At 41.9% G+C, this 14,982-nt stretch overlaps 1 protein-coding gene across 2 annotated transcripts; it reads left to right on the forward strand.

Annotated features, from left to right (window-relative positions):
• Positions 1-768: 768 nt before the first annotated feature.
• Pdcd6 (programmed cell death 6) lies at positions 769-14,651 on the forward strand. 2 transcript variants are annotated; one of them, XM_034523663.2, is made up of 6 exons: positions 769-964; positions 1,658-1,719; positions 5,406-5,450; positions 6,827-6,979; positions 10,851-10,960; positions 14,104-14,344. In XM_034523663.2, exons 1-6 carry the CDS (start codon positions 864-866, stop codon positions 14,200-14,202), a joined length of 570 nt encoding a protein of 189 aa, XP_034379554.1. In that variant the 5' UTR covers positions 769-863; the 3' UTR covers positions 14,203-14,344. The 2 variants fall into 2 exon arrangements, with proteins under 2 accessions (XP_034379554.1, XP_034379553.1); XM_034523662.2 differs by having other exon boundaries at positions 771-964; positions 6,827-6,985; positions 14,104-14,651.
• The last annotated feature ends 331 nt before the right edge of the window (positions 14,652-14,982 follow it).

Genomic DNA, 14,982 nt, shown 5'->3' on the forward strand with positions numbered 1-14,982 from the left:
TGGCAGAACCAGAGTAACTTGTATCTTGAACTATTCACAGTATACAGATCTAGGTGGAAGGATGGCCTGACAGCACGAGCACGTGACCGATTGGTAGTTGCCCCAATGCTGTGCATTCTCCCATTCAGGGACATTCCAAACTTTAATATAAAAGCACCATAGAATTAGTATCTAGAACGAAGGAAGGAATAATTAAAAGGAGTTACCACCAAAAGTACAGAAGTCCAAGTAAGGGTTGGAGAGAACACGAAGCTCTCACCTCAGTACCAAATCTCACTGGGGCCATTTACAAATGAAGTCACTGCAAACCTAGAGAGGCTGGGCATCAACCAATATAAGCAAGTGGGGAGACCGGAAGGTGGAATACGGACAGATGGACAAACTCCAGAGTGCACAAAATGTCACTTTGAGTTTCCGCCGGGAAGTTCTTGCGGTTGGGGCACATCACATTAGCACTAAATACTAATGCAGACGTAAAGTGAAGCCGTCGATCCAAGTGAAAGCTTTCACCACTTTCCACTACAGGTCGAGGCGTTTGTAAGCTCGGGTCGGCCCCTCCCCTCACGGTGTGTCTCTGCTGAGCTCACCGGCCGCGGCTGCGGGCTGAGACACACAGGAGGGCGGAGCAGGTCAGGGCTAAAAGGCAAGGGACACTCAAGGCGCCGCAAGCCGAGCAGGAGGCGGAGCTCAGACTAAACCCTCGACCCGCCAGACGTTGCATGGCAACTGACCACGCCTGCCAAGTGACTCAAAGGCACGCGCTTCCGTTGTTCCCAGGAAGTTGTGGGCGCCTGGTCCTGCCCCTAACTGAGGCGGAAGCACAGCTTGTGGAGCTGGGCCGCTTTACTGCTGTGCATCAGCCCATGGCTGCCTACTCCTATCGTCCAGGCCCAGGTGCTGGCCCTGGCCCTGCTGCTGGAGCTGCACTGCCAGACCAGAGCTTTCTGTGGAACGTCTTCCAGAGGTGAGGCCAGCGCCACCCAGCTCCTTCGGCCTTTGGGTCGGTCCTCAGTTTCCAGGGCCTACTCTCCCCGTCTTCCCTCTCCCCATCCCTCCATCCCCCGACCTCCTTCCTAGTCCTTCCTACTCCCCTCCATCCCCGACTTCCTCTCTTCTACAGTAGCACTAGGTTCGGGGTCATATTGGCAGTTACTTTGCCCAAGTCCGAAGGGCGCGGACCAGTCGCCCTACAGGATCAGGGGTGCTTGCGTTAGAAACAGGACAAATCTTGAGTCAGGAAAACGGCATCAGTGAAAAGAGCTGGCTGCTATTGCATGTCTTCTGTCCCTGGTCGTCCTTCTGAATGACTGATTGTCTCTCCACTGACTCGTGTCAAAGAATGACCTATTCGTCCTAGAGAATCTTTACCTATTATGAAAAACATGAACTGGTGCAGGTGTAAATTAAGCAAACTTGAAGAGCTAAAAGAGAGCTTGAGAAGGAATAGAGATGATTCAACCCTTCGTACTGCTTCTGGTTGTTCCGCTGTTCTCCGGCACACCTGGGGCGTGTGACATTCCAGTTGAGCTAGGAGGAAGGTCTGGTCAGAGTAACATTCCAGACCTAGTGAAGATTGGCTAGTGGAAATGATGTTTTGGCTATGCTTTCTTTTACTTTTAGTCACCAACTTACCTGGTCTTTTTTTTTTTTTTTGTAGGGTTGATAAAGACAGAAGTGGAGTGATTTCAGACAATGAGCTTCAGCAAGCATTATCCAATGGTGAGTTGAAGCCTGATTCATTCACAGTAAGCAGTTTCCTTCCTGACGTTATTTCCAAGGAAGTCCTTAAGACTAAACTGCCATTGCCAGTATAAGGGAAAGGTGTTTCTAAGCCATTTTCTTGATTATCCTTGTTGCCTCATCAAGATCCAGAACAAATGTATGTGAGCCTCAGAAACTGCTTTCTGAGAGATGGGAGCTACAGCGTAGGCCTTGGGGAGAGTTGAGAAGGTTAGTTCTATGCAACAGAGGTCCCTTAGAAGGCCTTTGACCTACTATCAGTCTTAGCAGCTGCTCTGAAGAGGATCCTCAGAGACACTGACAATTGTCAGGTGGCATTTAGAAGTAACTGTTTAGTTTTTGAAAGGCTTCAAGATGGTCCTTAGGGACTTTTGTGGAATGTTTGCTATAAGAATTGCTAAAACGTAAAAAAAAAAAAGGTGCACTGAGTTGTGGGGGCTGGAGAGATGACTCAAAGATCAAGAGCACTGGCTGCTCTTCCAGAGGACCTGGGTTCAATTCCCAGCACCCACATGGCAGCTCGAAACTGTGTGTAACTCCATTTGCAGAGGATGTGACACCCTCACAACAATGAACGTAAAATAAGTTTATATTTATTATAAAATAAGATTATATGTTATATATTATATAATATTATATAATATATATATTTATTATAAAATAAGATAAAACTCTGGGACCAGTTTGGAAAATAGAGATATGGGAGATACCGTCAGCAGGAGCATGAAGAGGTATTTGTATAATGAAAGGAACACTGTGAGCCAGCAGAATTGAGAGGATTGTGGATTTTGTATGGAGCTCTTCATGGAGTCATGTTCTTGCTGGTGTCAGTGTCATTAATCGTCTGTGGTACCCTTAGAGACAATTTTTTTTCTTTAAATTTCTTATTTAATTTTGAGATTTTATTTATTTTATTTGAATGAATGTTTGACCGCTTGTATGTATGTAAACACACCAAGTGTATGCCTGCTGCCTGTGGAGGATAGAAGTGGGTATCTGATCCCCTGGAACTGGAATTATAAATGGTTGTAAGCCACCATGTAGTTGCTGAGAATCAAACCTGGTTCCTGTGCAACAGCAACAAGTGTGCTGTCTCTCCAGTCTCTTCATCCTGCCCCCTCCTGTTTTTAATACCAACTCATGAGTCCTAGACTGGCCTTGAACTTCTATGTAGCCAAGGATGACCCTTAAACTTCTGATCCTCCTGCCTCTAACTCCTGATTTACTGTTTACTCTGTACTAAGGATAGAGTCTAGAACTACATGCACAGTGGACAAGCACCCTACCAACTGAGCACATCCATAACCCTAGAGACTATAGCTGGTACAGACAAGGTAAAAAAGCACAAAGGCTTCAGGGTGAAAGGAAGTGACAGCACCTCAGATATCAGGACAGAAATACTGTTGTCATTTGTCACCTGCTCTGTGATAGAACTAGCATTTATGCTCACTGATAATCAAGCTCTATTCCAAATAGTCAGAATACAGAAAATAAATAAAATTTAATCATGTTAGCTGAGAGATAGAGAATAAGGTGGTAAAGAGGGAAGTTACCAGTACATCATGAATCTGACTTTAAAATTTTTAATAGCTAATGCGAAGAGGAAAATGTATTTAGTTAATACATATAATCTTGGTTTTTCCAAAATACAAACAAAAATAGACAGTTACCAAAGCCTCTTGGGACACACAGATTATTAAACTTGAAGAACTGCACACATGGAGCCTGTTCTTATGTCCCCAGCATAAACCAAGATTTTTTCCTGTTTAGCTTGGGCATCAATTTCAAAGTGATTCTGACATAAATGAGGGCTTAGTGTCCTTCAGGTGCTCACTCTCACTCTCTCTCTCTTTCTTTCTCTCTCTCTCCCTCTCCCTCTTTCCCTCTTTCCTTCTCTCCCTTTCTCCCTCCCTTCTTCCCTGTCTCCCTCTCTACTTCCTTCCCTCCCTCCCCTCGCTTCCCCTCTCTCTCCTATTCATAAGGCTAGAGTTCTTAGGACCTAACCACTCTGCAGGGACCTGCCTTTTAATACTGTTAGCCATGGCAACAAAATGCTTCTTTCAGTTTCAGAGGGAATAACTTTCAAACTTTAGTTCTCTCTGGCTTTTAGATTATAAGCTTGCATATACTGTGCAGGGACAGTTAGCATTGAACAGTTGCATAGGAGTTCTCACCACCCTTCTCAGAATTGCTATGTTTATATGATGTAAACTATTTTGACTTCTAATCAGTTTTCTAGAATTGGTTTTCTGCTTTGATTTTGGAATCAGATTAAACTATTTTAGGAGATTTAATTAATATGCTATTGGGAGGGAAGAGTGAAGTTAAAAATAACGTGGTTTCTTACTTCAGTTTAGTCATCTCTAAGACCTCTTTGTTGCTGTGTGGTTGACATCATGCTAGGAGTGTTTATGAGTACACTGGGCCTCTGTGAGACTTATTTACGTAGAAGAATATGGTCAGCAGGCAGGTAGAACACAGAACAGGATTTGTTTTCTCATCTCTGTGACCACAGTACCTTCTAGAAGCAACTCATGGAAAGAAAAAATTGTTTTGGGTCACAGTTTGGGTTCAATCCATCCAGAAGGGGAGGGTTTGGTGGAACAGAACCATTCACTTCCTGGCAGGCAGGGAGCCTAAAACAGAAATTCTCCGTTCCTCTAGCTTCTCCTTCTTCCCCTTTATTCTCTCTGGGCCCCACTCCATGGAATAATGCCACATACATTCAGGGTGGGTCTTTCCCTCAAGTTAACTCTATCTGGAAATACCCTCAAACATAGAGATTCATCTTACTAATCTCCTAGTGATTGTTTCTAACTCCAGTCAGGTTGTAATTAAGAGCAGCTATTGTAGGATTGATTTCTTTTACTGTTATGAGATAATGTGTCACCAACTTCTTGGGTTATAGATTAAAAGTTATTTTTTTTTTCAGGCTCCTTTTTGGTTGGTTGGTTGCTTAGTTCATTTTTTTGTAAAGTGTAGCCCAGGCTGACTTTCATTTAAACTTACTGCTTGGCTGAGGATGGTTTTGAGCTCCTTAGTTTCATGCTGGGATTATAGACACATGTTACTACGATCACCTCTTTTTAGTGCTTTTGAAGTAGATTTGACTTCCTGAATATAAGTGATTTGAGATGCATGTTTCAGTTGTACTTTGAAAACAGTCTTATTTTCTCTTTAAAAAAAAAATGCTTTTGAAGACATTTTTATCAAATAGAATTGTAGTTTAGTATAAAAAAGAACTGAAGGAAATCATACCTCTATCTGTGCAAGATGATAACCTGTAAAGTTGTTATTCAGTCACTAACAGTCCAAGAGCATTGTCAAGATTGAAGGTGGTCTTTGGGACCCCAGCACAGTCTGACATATGTTCTCCCCAGAAATTCACGCAAGTGAAGCTCTACAGAGAAGCAGCATCCAGCCTCTGGTCATTACAAATAGGCTAAACTCAGCAGTACAGACTAGGTACTGACCAGAACTGCTCAGAGCTCATATGGGTTAAGGCAACCAGATCTCTCGGTGTCCTAGGAAGCTGGCCCCTGCTTGCAAACTCTTCCAGAGCAGGCCACTCACTGAATCTCGTGGACTAACAGTAGACCAGGCACTTAGAGCTTCTTGTAACTTAATCTTCTTTGATCTAATTGATATTATGTCACTTGTTTCAGGTACATGGACTCCATTTAATCCAGTGACTGTGAGGTCAATCATTTGTGAGTATCCACACCGACAGGCTAGGTATTTCTCTGGAAGCAACTATAATAACCTCATTCAGATATCGTGTGGGCTCTTACGTTTCATCCTCTCTGCCTGTGTAATATGCAGATGTCTTCACGTATCCATTAGTTTAAGTTTACTTCTGAGTTCATCCTCTCCATTTCTAATTCTAAGGTTATAGATCCATAAAATCTCCATGTTACAGTTTCTTTAAGCCTTATTCTGTTATTTTGGTAGTATCTTTTTAAATTCATGTTTGTGATTTTTTTATATAAATATTATATGTAATAGTCTTTTAAGCTTTAAAAAATGCTTTTACTTAAGAATTACATATGTTAATTTACATCTATGATTGCAAAGTCTGTAAGAAGGCAGCCTGCATGTAATAATTCTTCCTGCTGAATTTCAAGCATGTAACTGATTACCTTCATGTTTTAGTCATTTTTATTTGGTTTGCGAGCTAGTATTTGGTTGAATTTAATATGCATGTGCCAAGGTCTGAGCTGGAGCTGGAGGTGGGCCCTCCAGGAAGGATTTCCATCATTTCTTCTTACTGAGATGTGGGTCATCAGTTTTGGTTCTCTCTGTGTGTTAGTCACTTTTCCATTGCTATGATAAAACACCATCATGACTAAGGCGAAGAAAGACACTATTTGGGCTAATGGTATCAGAGGTCCAGGGTTAGAGTCCATAGTAGTGGGAAGCCTGGCAATAGGCAGCAGGCCTGGTGGCTTGAACAGGAAACTAAGAGCTCACATCTTGAACTGCAAGCCCAAAGCAGAAAGAAAGAGAGTGAAAGAGCACTTTGAAACTTCAAAGCCTGCCCTCACTGACCTATGCCATGCAGCAAAGCCACACCTCTTAAACCTCCTCTGGCCAGCACCTTAAAACAGGTATTTCTTGACCCAGGAGACTCTTCTTAGCCTCCCTCTAGAGGTGCGATACGTAGGCAGTAAAAAGGTTTACTTTGGCTCAGGACTTTGAGCTAGGAAGTGGAGTCTTAACCTTTACACTCCATTTTCCTTCTGATAAAATGAGAGTACTCTTAGTGTTTCTGTTTTTCAGAACATGTTCTATCATAACTGTCTACCTTCTACACAGTGGTGAATGTGTGTTCTGGTGGTCATTACTTAGGGGCTAGAATTAGATGACCGTCCTCCACATTCCCTCCACCCTAGGTAGGGATAAGCAGGCTTTTAAGAATCTAGTAATATGTTAGTAACAAACTAACCTTTACAAGGCAGCTGGCTCCATGCTTGCACCTGAAGGTCTTCGAGGTGGCTTGAAACTGTCAGCAGTGTCCTGTGGTTGGTTGTCTTTTGCTGTTGAACATGCAAACCTAATGTGTGTGTGCTGTCTCTCTTCATCTCAGCTATGTTTGACCGAGAAAACAAGGCTGGTGTGAACTTCAGTGAATTCACAGGTGTGTGGAAGTATATCACAGACTGGCAGAATGTCTTCCGGACCTACGACAGGGACAACTCTGGGATGATTGACAAGAACGAGCTCAAACAAGCACTCTCAGGTTTTGGTAATTCACTTGTCTTGATTGTATAGCATATTTCATTTTGGAATATAGGAGTCCCTCAAGCTTTGCTTCACTATGTTCCATTTATTGATTCTTTTAACCCAGCCCATGTGAAATTTCTGTTTATGTTATACAGGTTCATATTTTGATTCTATTTTTGTCATGAAGATTTATATGTGACATGGCGTCTTTCACACAGTGTTTCATCCAAAATGAGATAAGGGCTATGCAAATCATCTACTGTTTGTGAAATGAGATGGTGTCATGAGCAAAATTGAGAATGTGGCTTCTGGAACAATTTAAAGTAGAAAAATAAAAACATAATTATGTGGGGTAGTTGGCAGCACATATGTAGTGGTTTGTCAAATTACACAAACACAGTGATAAAATAATAGTAAGATGTAATTCTATATATAATAAAATGTATCAGTCCATCCAAATTTTGCTTCAGTGGGAAATTAGAAAGTGTGTGCACCCATTCTCAAATGCATTTAGTACGTGTGTGTTTGGTGTGGGCTTAGGCATGCAAAGTGTGCTGTGTTTTTCACAAATATTCATAGTACCTGTCCAGAGCGTAATTAGAGGCTCCCAGAACTAGCCTTGAGTCTGAGAGAAAAGTGGGAATTTTTAACTACAAAGGAATCACTGAAATGTTTGCAGCACATCTATAACTTGTGATGGTTACACCAGGATTTGAATTTGGAACACTCTCACATAGCACTCTGTCCTTTTGCTCTTACAAAACCCTTCTGTGCTTTATTTCTTAAAAGCTTGCGAATAGATGTCTTCCATAAAAATTTTACCAGAAAGTGAATTATAATCTAATTTATTGTGAATATCCTGAGTTTTACTTTCTTAAAGTATGTCATTTCCTACTAATATGGCTTCTGTAATTCTGCTATTTCTCCTTCCAGCATGACACTGACCACCCCTTTTCTTCTGTCCTGTCCCTTCTCGGTTTGTTGTTAGGCCCAGTAAGAAGCATAAGTGTCCTCTGTGTCCTGATCAGACCAGTGACATTTCAGGGTTTCCTAAGGAAAAGGGTGGAAAGCGTGTCTGGTTATGGGCCATTGGGCCACCTTGGACAGTACCAGCATCTCCCTTGCTTTCTAAACATTTCTCAACACAGTTCCCTGTGTACTCTTCAGGTGAACTCCTGCCATGGTTTCTCCTGTTTGCCCTGTTACAGGGCATTACTCTTTAACTGTCCAAGAAAAGGAGATATCTTTCTGTTTGCATACTAATTTGGAATTCCTTCAGTGGTGTCTATTAGGAAGTTGGCTGTAAAAGTAAAAGTTCCTGTTCTGACGTCCAAAAGGGTTGTTGCTTTTGGGTACACAGGAGCTTAGTAGAGAATAAGAGCATCAGTGATGTTTCAGGCTAACCCAGTGGTACCTATGACTCATTTCACAAGGTTAATGCTTTTTTTTTTTTGGTTTTTTGAGACAGGGTTTCTCTGTTTAGTCCTGGCTGTCCTGGAACTCACTCTGTAGACCAACCAGGCTGGCCTCGAACTCAGAAATCCGCCTGCCTCTGCCTCCCAAGTGCTGGGATTAAAGGCGTGCGCCACCACCGCCCGGCTCAGGTTAATGCTTTTTAATAATAATAATAATGCTTTGCCTGAGTTAGGATCAGGCAAGACCCACACACAGCCTTTCTCAGGCCATTTACTGGTTGAGGGAACACAGATTAATACCATGCAAATTATTCCTGTACCCACTGGGGGTCATTGATTTTAATCAGATTGTGACTGCATTGGGATTCCTCCGGAAGCGCAGGGGCATGCTGCTTCTGGTAGTGGAACTTTTAGTTGTCTAGGTGCTCACTGCCCATACATCAGTGGCCTGGACCAGGGTGTTAGTGGAATCATTTTTCTGGTAGTATCATACCTCCTATTAGTTTCTTGGTAGAAAAGGACTTCGCCTCTCACCAAAGGCTGTTGGCTATTGGAGGTAGACACAGAGTATTTCCATTTCCAGTGAGATTCTCACCTCTAGGATTACAGAAGGATATCCCTGGCAGAGTTGGAAAGTAGATATGTCTTTGTACCACCTTCAGCCCTCTTCTGAGGGCATTCCATCTGGTCTGTCTTTCCTGAGATGATCAAGGCTGACTCCAAGACATTTCCCTAGTTGAAAATTAGGATCTGATCTTGCTACTTGTGCAAGAGTGGAGGCCTCCAGGTGGCCTTATCCTATTAGACAGATACAAGTTGGGCTGTAATCTTGTAGTTAGCAGGCCAGGTTTAATATGTATCTCACTAGTCAGTCCTAACCAGGCTACAGGGCTTAGCACAAAGCGTTTTGGCTCTAAGGCAGTATTGTTCTTGTGTGTCCTTATATTGAAGGAGCTCTGTGAAGGTTAGTTTGCTGCCAATTTTTGGCCCCTCTAAGGAGCATTCTTTTGTGGTTTACTTCTTTGTAGTTTACTTTGCTAGTTTATCTATCTTTTGCTTTGAATTACCTACAAGAGTGCCAGTGGTCAGAGAAACTGCAAATTGATTGTAGCAGCAATGGGTTTGCTTCCATGCACAGACAGGAAATCTTATATAATGAAAATCATTTCATCTGTCCTTTCTTATCCTGGCAGGAGACCAGCAGTGCCTGTCTTACCCTGTCTACACCTGAGCCTGAAGCACTATTCTTGGAGAGTCAGGGCTTAGCCAGGGCCACTACATTAGGTGTAGGTGAGGCATGATAGCTGTTCCCTATGTGCTATCTCTTTCAGACTTCAGCTTGAGGGTTCTGTCTTCTGTTTGATTTGTAAGGAAGGGGGCTCCTGTAGCAATACTGATGTCACACATTTGTGTAGGGTTCCTGAGTATAAGTCCCCGTTTTCTCTCCTAACAATTCTCTGGAAGGTACTATGAACATGTTTTTGTGTTTGAACATTTAGCAGTGTAATGATTAAGTTTCATACAGTAGTTAACTATGAGATTCAAACAATAGGTGTACAAATACCTATTCCACCAAGACTGAAAACCAGTAAAAACATTTTGTCTCCTGGATTTTGTCTGATGAATTAATAAGATTACCACAGTCACACAGGTGGTAAGGAAGCAGATGAGGGGTACCCTCCTTTAACGTGGCCTCTGGTGATGTTTGTATGTCTGATGTGTCCACACATCTTCATCCCATCATCCCCTGCTGAAGACCTTTCAAAGACACTCAGTAAATTAGAAATGGACTCATGATGCCCAGTGGTCTGTCACTGATCTTGAACTTCATGAGACTAACTAGCTTCATGCTCAGAAACTTAGAGTCATAATGCCTAGTGACACAGTCTTGATTCTAATCTTGATGACACTGGTTAGCTGTATTTTCAGAACCCTGACACTAAAAGAAATAATTTGTTCATATTGAGACATGTGTAACTAGAACCTTTAGTGACATTTTAGCCTTAAGAGCATTGCGTAATGATGAGCGACCATGGGCAGCAAGTCACTGAGAATACTCATATCTAGATAAGTTGACATAGTGAGGGGTGTCTACTAGGTTCACGATTACCAGGCCTAACTGCCTTGTAGGTGTTTCCTTGGACACAAGCAGAATGAGTACAGTTAGCTAACATAAGCCAGTGAGCTCATGAGAAGCAAGACAGTAAGAGGACTTCCAAGTTGTTATTGGTGTTTACGATCACATCACAGTTCTGACAACATATTTATATCAGAATCTTGTATTTAGGTAGCATACTTAGTTTCCAGAGTGCCTTTCAACACATTTTTACCTTTTTTCTCCTCTTATTCCCACCTAACTGCTGTTGATCTAAGACCCTGGAGTCTTAGAAAGGAAAGTTTAGGCAGTGATTCATACTTTAATCTTCCCCTCCTAGTCTGTCTCTGATCTGACTCTAATCTTTCCTCTCCAAGGCTACCGGCTCTCTGACCAGTTCCATGACATCCTCATCCGAAAATTTGACAGGCAAGGACGAGGGCAGATCGCATTTGATGACTTCATCCAGGGTTGCATCGTCTTGCAGGTGACCAAGCAGCTTCATGTGGATTTACTGTGGCATACAGAGGTGGGAGTTGGGGGTTGGGGCACAAATGGAGTAACCATCAGCCATCCTAGAGTGAGTACTTAACTTCCCTTCTGTCTAGGTTTTGGTGCTAGCAAAACTTTCTATTTTAAACCCTTGGAACTAAGATCATGTCCCCAATAGATCTTTCAGCATTTGTTCCTTAAGATTATAATGACCTGGCATATGCCGGTTCCCTATTGATGTCATAGCTGTTGTGACCGTTTTAGCCTAAGACATTGCATTTTTATGATAAAGCTGGTATGGTGAACCTTGATGCCAGTCATATGTAAGTCTAGCAATATGTATAGTATATAATCCTTGATAATAATTGAAATACTATACTTTTTATTTGGGGAAACAAGGTCTTATACCTCTGGCTGGCCTTAAATTCACTATGTAGCCTATGCTGGCTTTGAACTCACCCTGAAAAATAATGGAATTATAGCTGTGTACCATATGCTTTACTTTTTTATCACTACAGTAAATATACCTTCTGATATAAAACAAAATACAATGTACTAGAAAGAGCATGCATTGTTACACCAGTATCAGCTGCCTGCATCTCATTCTCACTGTGATTCTTGATTGTGCCAAGCAGCCATACCAAGCATTTGATGACCTGTGCTCTCTAAACATGTTACGGGTGTACAGACAACCATTATTGCCCAGTGCATGTGTCTGTCAAAGAAGTAGGTCCTACTGTTATTTTTAGATAGAGATCTAGCTAGGCTTAAGCTTTGGAAGTATTAAAGGTTTTGCTATGAAACTTTCAAGCAAAAGCAACCATTAGGATAACAGTATGATGACCAGACTTAACAGTTGTTAGCTCACAGTGGCCTGTGGGAGACTTTCATGCTCCTGCCCTTTTCCTGAAATAGATTCAATACATAGAAAGGAAATGTTTTCTCCATTAATACTTCAGTAGAACCCTTCTCTAAGAGGGAAGTTCTTAGATATTGATTCTAGGCTAAGGTTACTTTTGTTGGTTACAGAACCATTGAGAGATGTAGACAGCATTAAATCTTGAGATATAATGTAGAATTTTGGAAAATACTCTTAGAGTGTTCTAATTCAAAGAAAGTCAATAAAAGTGCATCTCCTCTGGTTTGACTATTAATTACAGTGCTCCATGATTCCTTTACAAATGAATGCAGGAGGCTGGAGAGATGAGTTAGCAGTAAAAGCACTAGCTGCTGTTTGAGATAATCCAGGTTTGATTCCCAGCACCCACATGGTGGATAACAACCATCTGTAGCTCCGGTCCCGAACCAGCCAATGCCCACTTCTTGCCTTCATTGGCAATGAATGTACATGGTGTGAGAAATTCTGGCAAAACATTCAAACACATAAAATAAAAATAAATCTTCAAAAACAACAAAAAAGTCATTCAGAGCCTGGTATGGAATAAGACTATAATCCTAGCTCCCGGGAGCCAGAAGCAATAAGGTTCATGAGTTCTAGGCAAGCCGGGCTCGTGTTTCTTATGTTATTGGTTTATTAGTATTCAAGGTTCAAGTTTCTGAAAGAGGCTACCTCTGCCTCTACTCAAGAGTTCCCATGAGGTTAGGGATGCTTACAGTGTTCTCTGAACACTTCAAAAAGAGATGGATATGAAACCTTATAGACTATGTCTGAATTATTATCAAGCTAAGAGTTCTTGTTTGTAGGCAAAGTTCTAATCCTTACATTTCTGAATATGCAAAGATTTGGGAGTTTTATCAGACTCCCGAATAACCTAATCAAGTTCAGAAGAAGCTCTTCATTCCCTATACCCTGCATTCTGCTGGTCCTGTGTCCTGTGAGATGGGGTGCACAGCCAGTTTCTTGGATCACTCTTCCTATGGAGAATGACGGAAAGTCCTAGACAGGTGGAGAATCTTAGTGAAAGCTGTAGGGTATAGGTAAAAGTTTCCTTAGAAATGTGGTTTTCGTTTTTTGGGTTATTTCCTAAAAAAGCCCAGCCTAGCTTTGATTGCCCCACGCACCCCCATGTAGCTGAGGGTGGCCTTGAACTCCTGGTCTTTCCACCTCTCGAGTTCTAGGATTACAAGCTTGAACCAGTACTCTCAGCAACTCATTCTTTGTTTTTTTTGTTTTATGGTGCCCACATGACAGTTTGGTTTATGCTAATAATGTCTTGTGGAAGTTGGGGAGCATTTAGACAGGCTCTTGCTGTGTGGCCTAGGATGGTCTTGCCTCAACCCCCGGAGTGCTGAGATTCAGGTGTGTGCCACCACGCCCAACCTCCATGGTAGGACTTTTCTTAAAAACCACTCATGTCTGAAGTAGGAGGTAGACCACACACTGTTGAGCCTTGCTTGATGTGCTGGGGCTGTTGTTTTCTGTTAATACATGGAATACCCTTGTGTCTTTTTTTTTTTTTTTTTTTTAAAAATAATTACTGAGAGCATATGATGGATTTAATAAGTTTATCGAAAACTGGCATGCATGTAACCTAGTCTTACAAAATATGAGTAGAATCTGGGCGTGGCAGCACCATGCCTTTAATCACCAAAACTCCAGAGGTAGAGACAGGTAGATCTCTGTGAATTCAAGGCCAGCCTGGTCTGCAGACCCAGTCCTGGGCCAGGGTTACACATTGGGACCCTGTCTCAAAAACATAAAACAAACAACAAAATGAATGGAATTGTCTTGCTCTTCAACTTCTGTCTGGATCCAAAGTCTGCTGGAGTGGGGGTGGGCTATAGAGGCTGATCCCTGCATGATGCTCACACACTGCATGAAGTTGGCATTTCCTCCACTGGGCCCTTCAACACATGGGCCCTTCTGGACTATAATCAAGATACAAACTGTAGTGTCTCTGTGCTAAGCCACCCAGACCAGGTCCAGGGCCTATGTGGTATAAGGTTGGCTAGACCTGCCGGATACTTTGTTGCCTGTAGAGGCATTTGTTGCTTATAAAGTTGCTGACTCAAGGTTCTCAACAGTATCCAACCTGTACTTTGCTGTGTGAATACCATTTTCAGTGTCCCTTTAGGAGATTTGGGAAATGCATGTACTTCTGAGATTGGTTGCTCAAGATGTCTTTCACTAAGTACACTGTTCTGTACAGTAAATTCTCCGTATCTATGTTTCTCCAGAGGTTAACAGACATATTCAGACGCTATGACACGGATCAGGATGGCTGGATTCAGGTGTCTTATGAGCAGTATCTCTCCATGGTCTTCAGCATTGTATAACCAGGCCTTGTGAACAGCAAGCACGGCATGCAAAAGACTGAAGATGCCAAATCCGTTCCTTACCTGTGATAGAACAGGGCACAGCTCCAGTGAGATGCCGTCCTTCCGTTGGCTGTATAGTTGATACTTGGGGACCTGACTGTACATATGTGAATAAGCTGGCCAGTGATTCTGTAGTGGGAATCTAGCTACACTGTTATAGTACAAACCTTGGGTTTGCTAATTGTGCCATGAGGTGAGACCTAATAATGCTTCAGGATTCTGCTCCCAAACTATCATGTTCTTTTCTAGATGCCTCGAATTCTGTAGTTGCAATGCTTTTATTAGCCAATAGAATTTTAAAATAATATGGAACTTGCACAGAAGGCTTTTCATGTGCCTTACTTTTTAAAGAAAATTTATTCATTGGAATATGTAACATAAGCAATAAAGTAATAATACAGACTGTTTACCTAGTTTTGGCTGTTTTTTTTGCTTTGCTTTGCTTCGTTTTGTTTTGTTTTGACCAAACAGGTGGAAGAAATGCACCCTTTGTTACTACCCTAGTTGCTGTGTGAACATTGACGAGTGAGAACTAAAAGTGAGGCAGACTAAAGTTTCTTGCAATAACAACTTTATTTATTTATTTATTTATTTATTTATTTATTTATTTAGAGCATCAGAAAATTTATACTCGGGTTTAAGAAGAATCACATGAGTAAGATGTTCAATTACAAAGAAAAGCCACCTTGTTGGGCATCGGTGGGAAAGGAGGCTCTTGGTCCCATGAAGGCTGGATAC

The sequence above is a fragment of the Arvicanthis niloticus genome, chromosome 19, assembly GCF_011762505.2.
Source record: "Arvicanthis niloticus isolate mArvNil1 chromosome 19, mArvNil1.pat.X, whole genome shotgun sequence".
NCBI lineage: Eukaryota > Metazoa > Chordata > Mammalia > Rodentia > Muridae > Arvicanthis > Arvicanthis niloticus.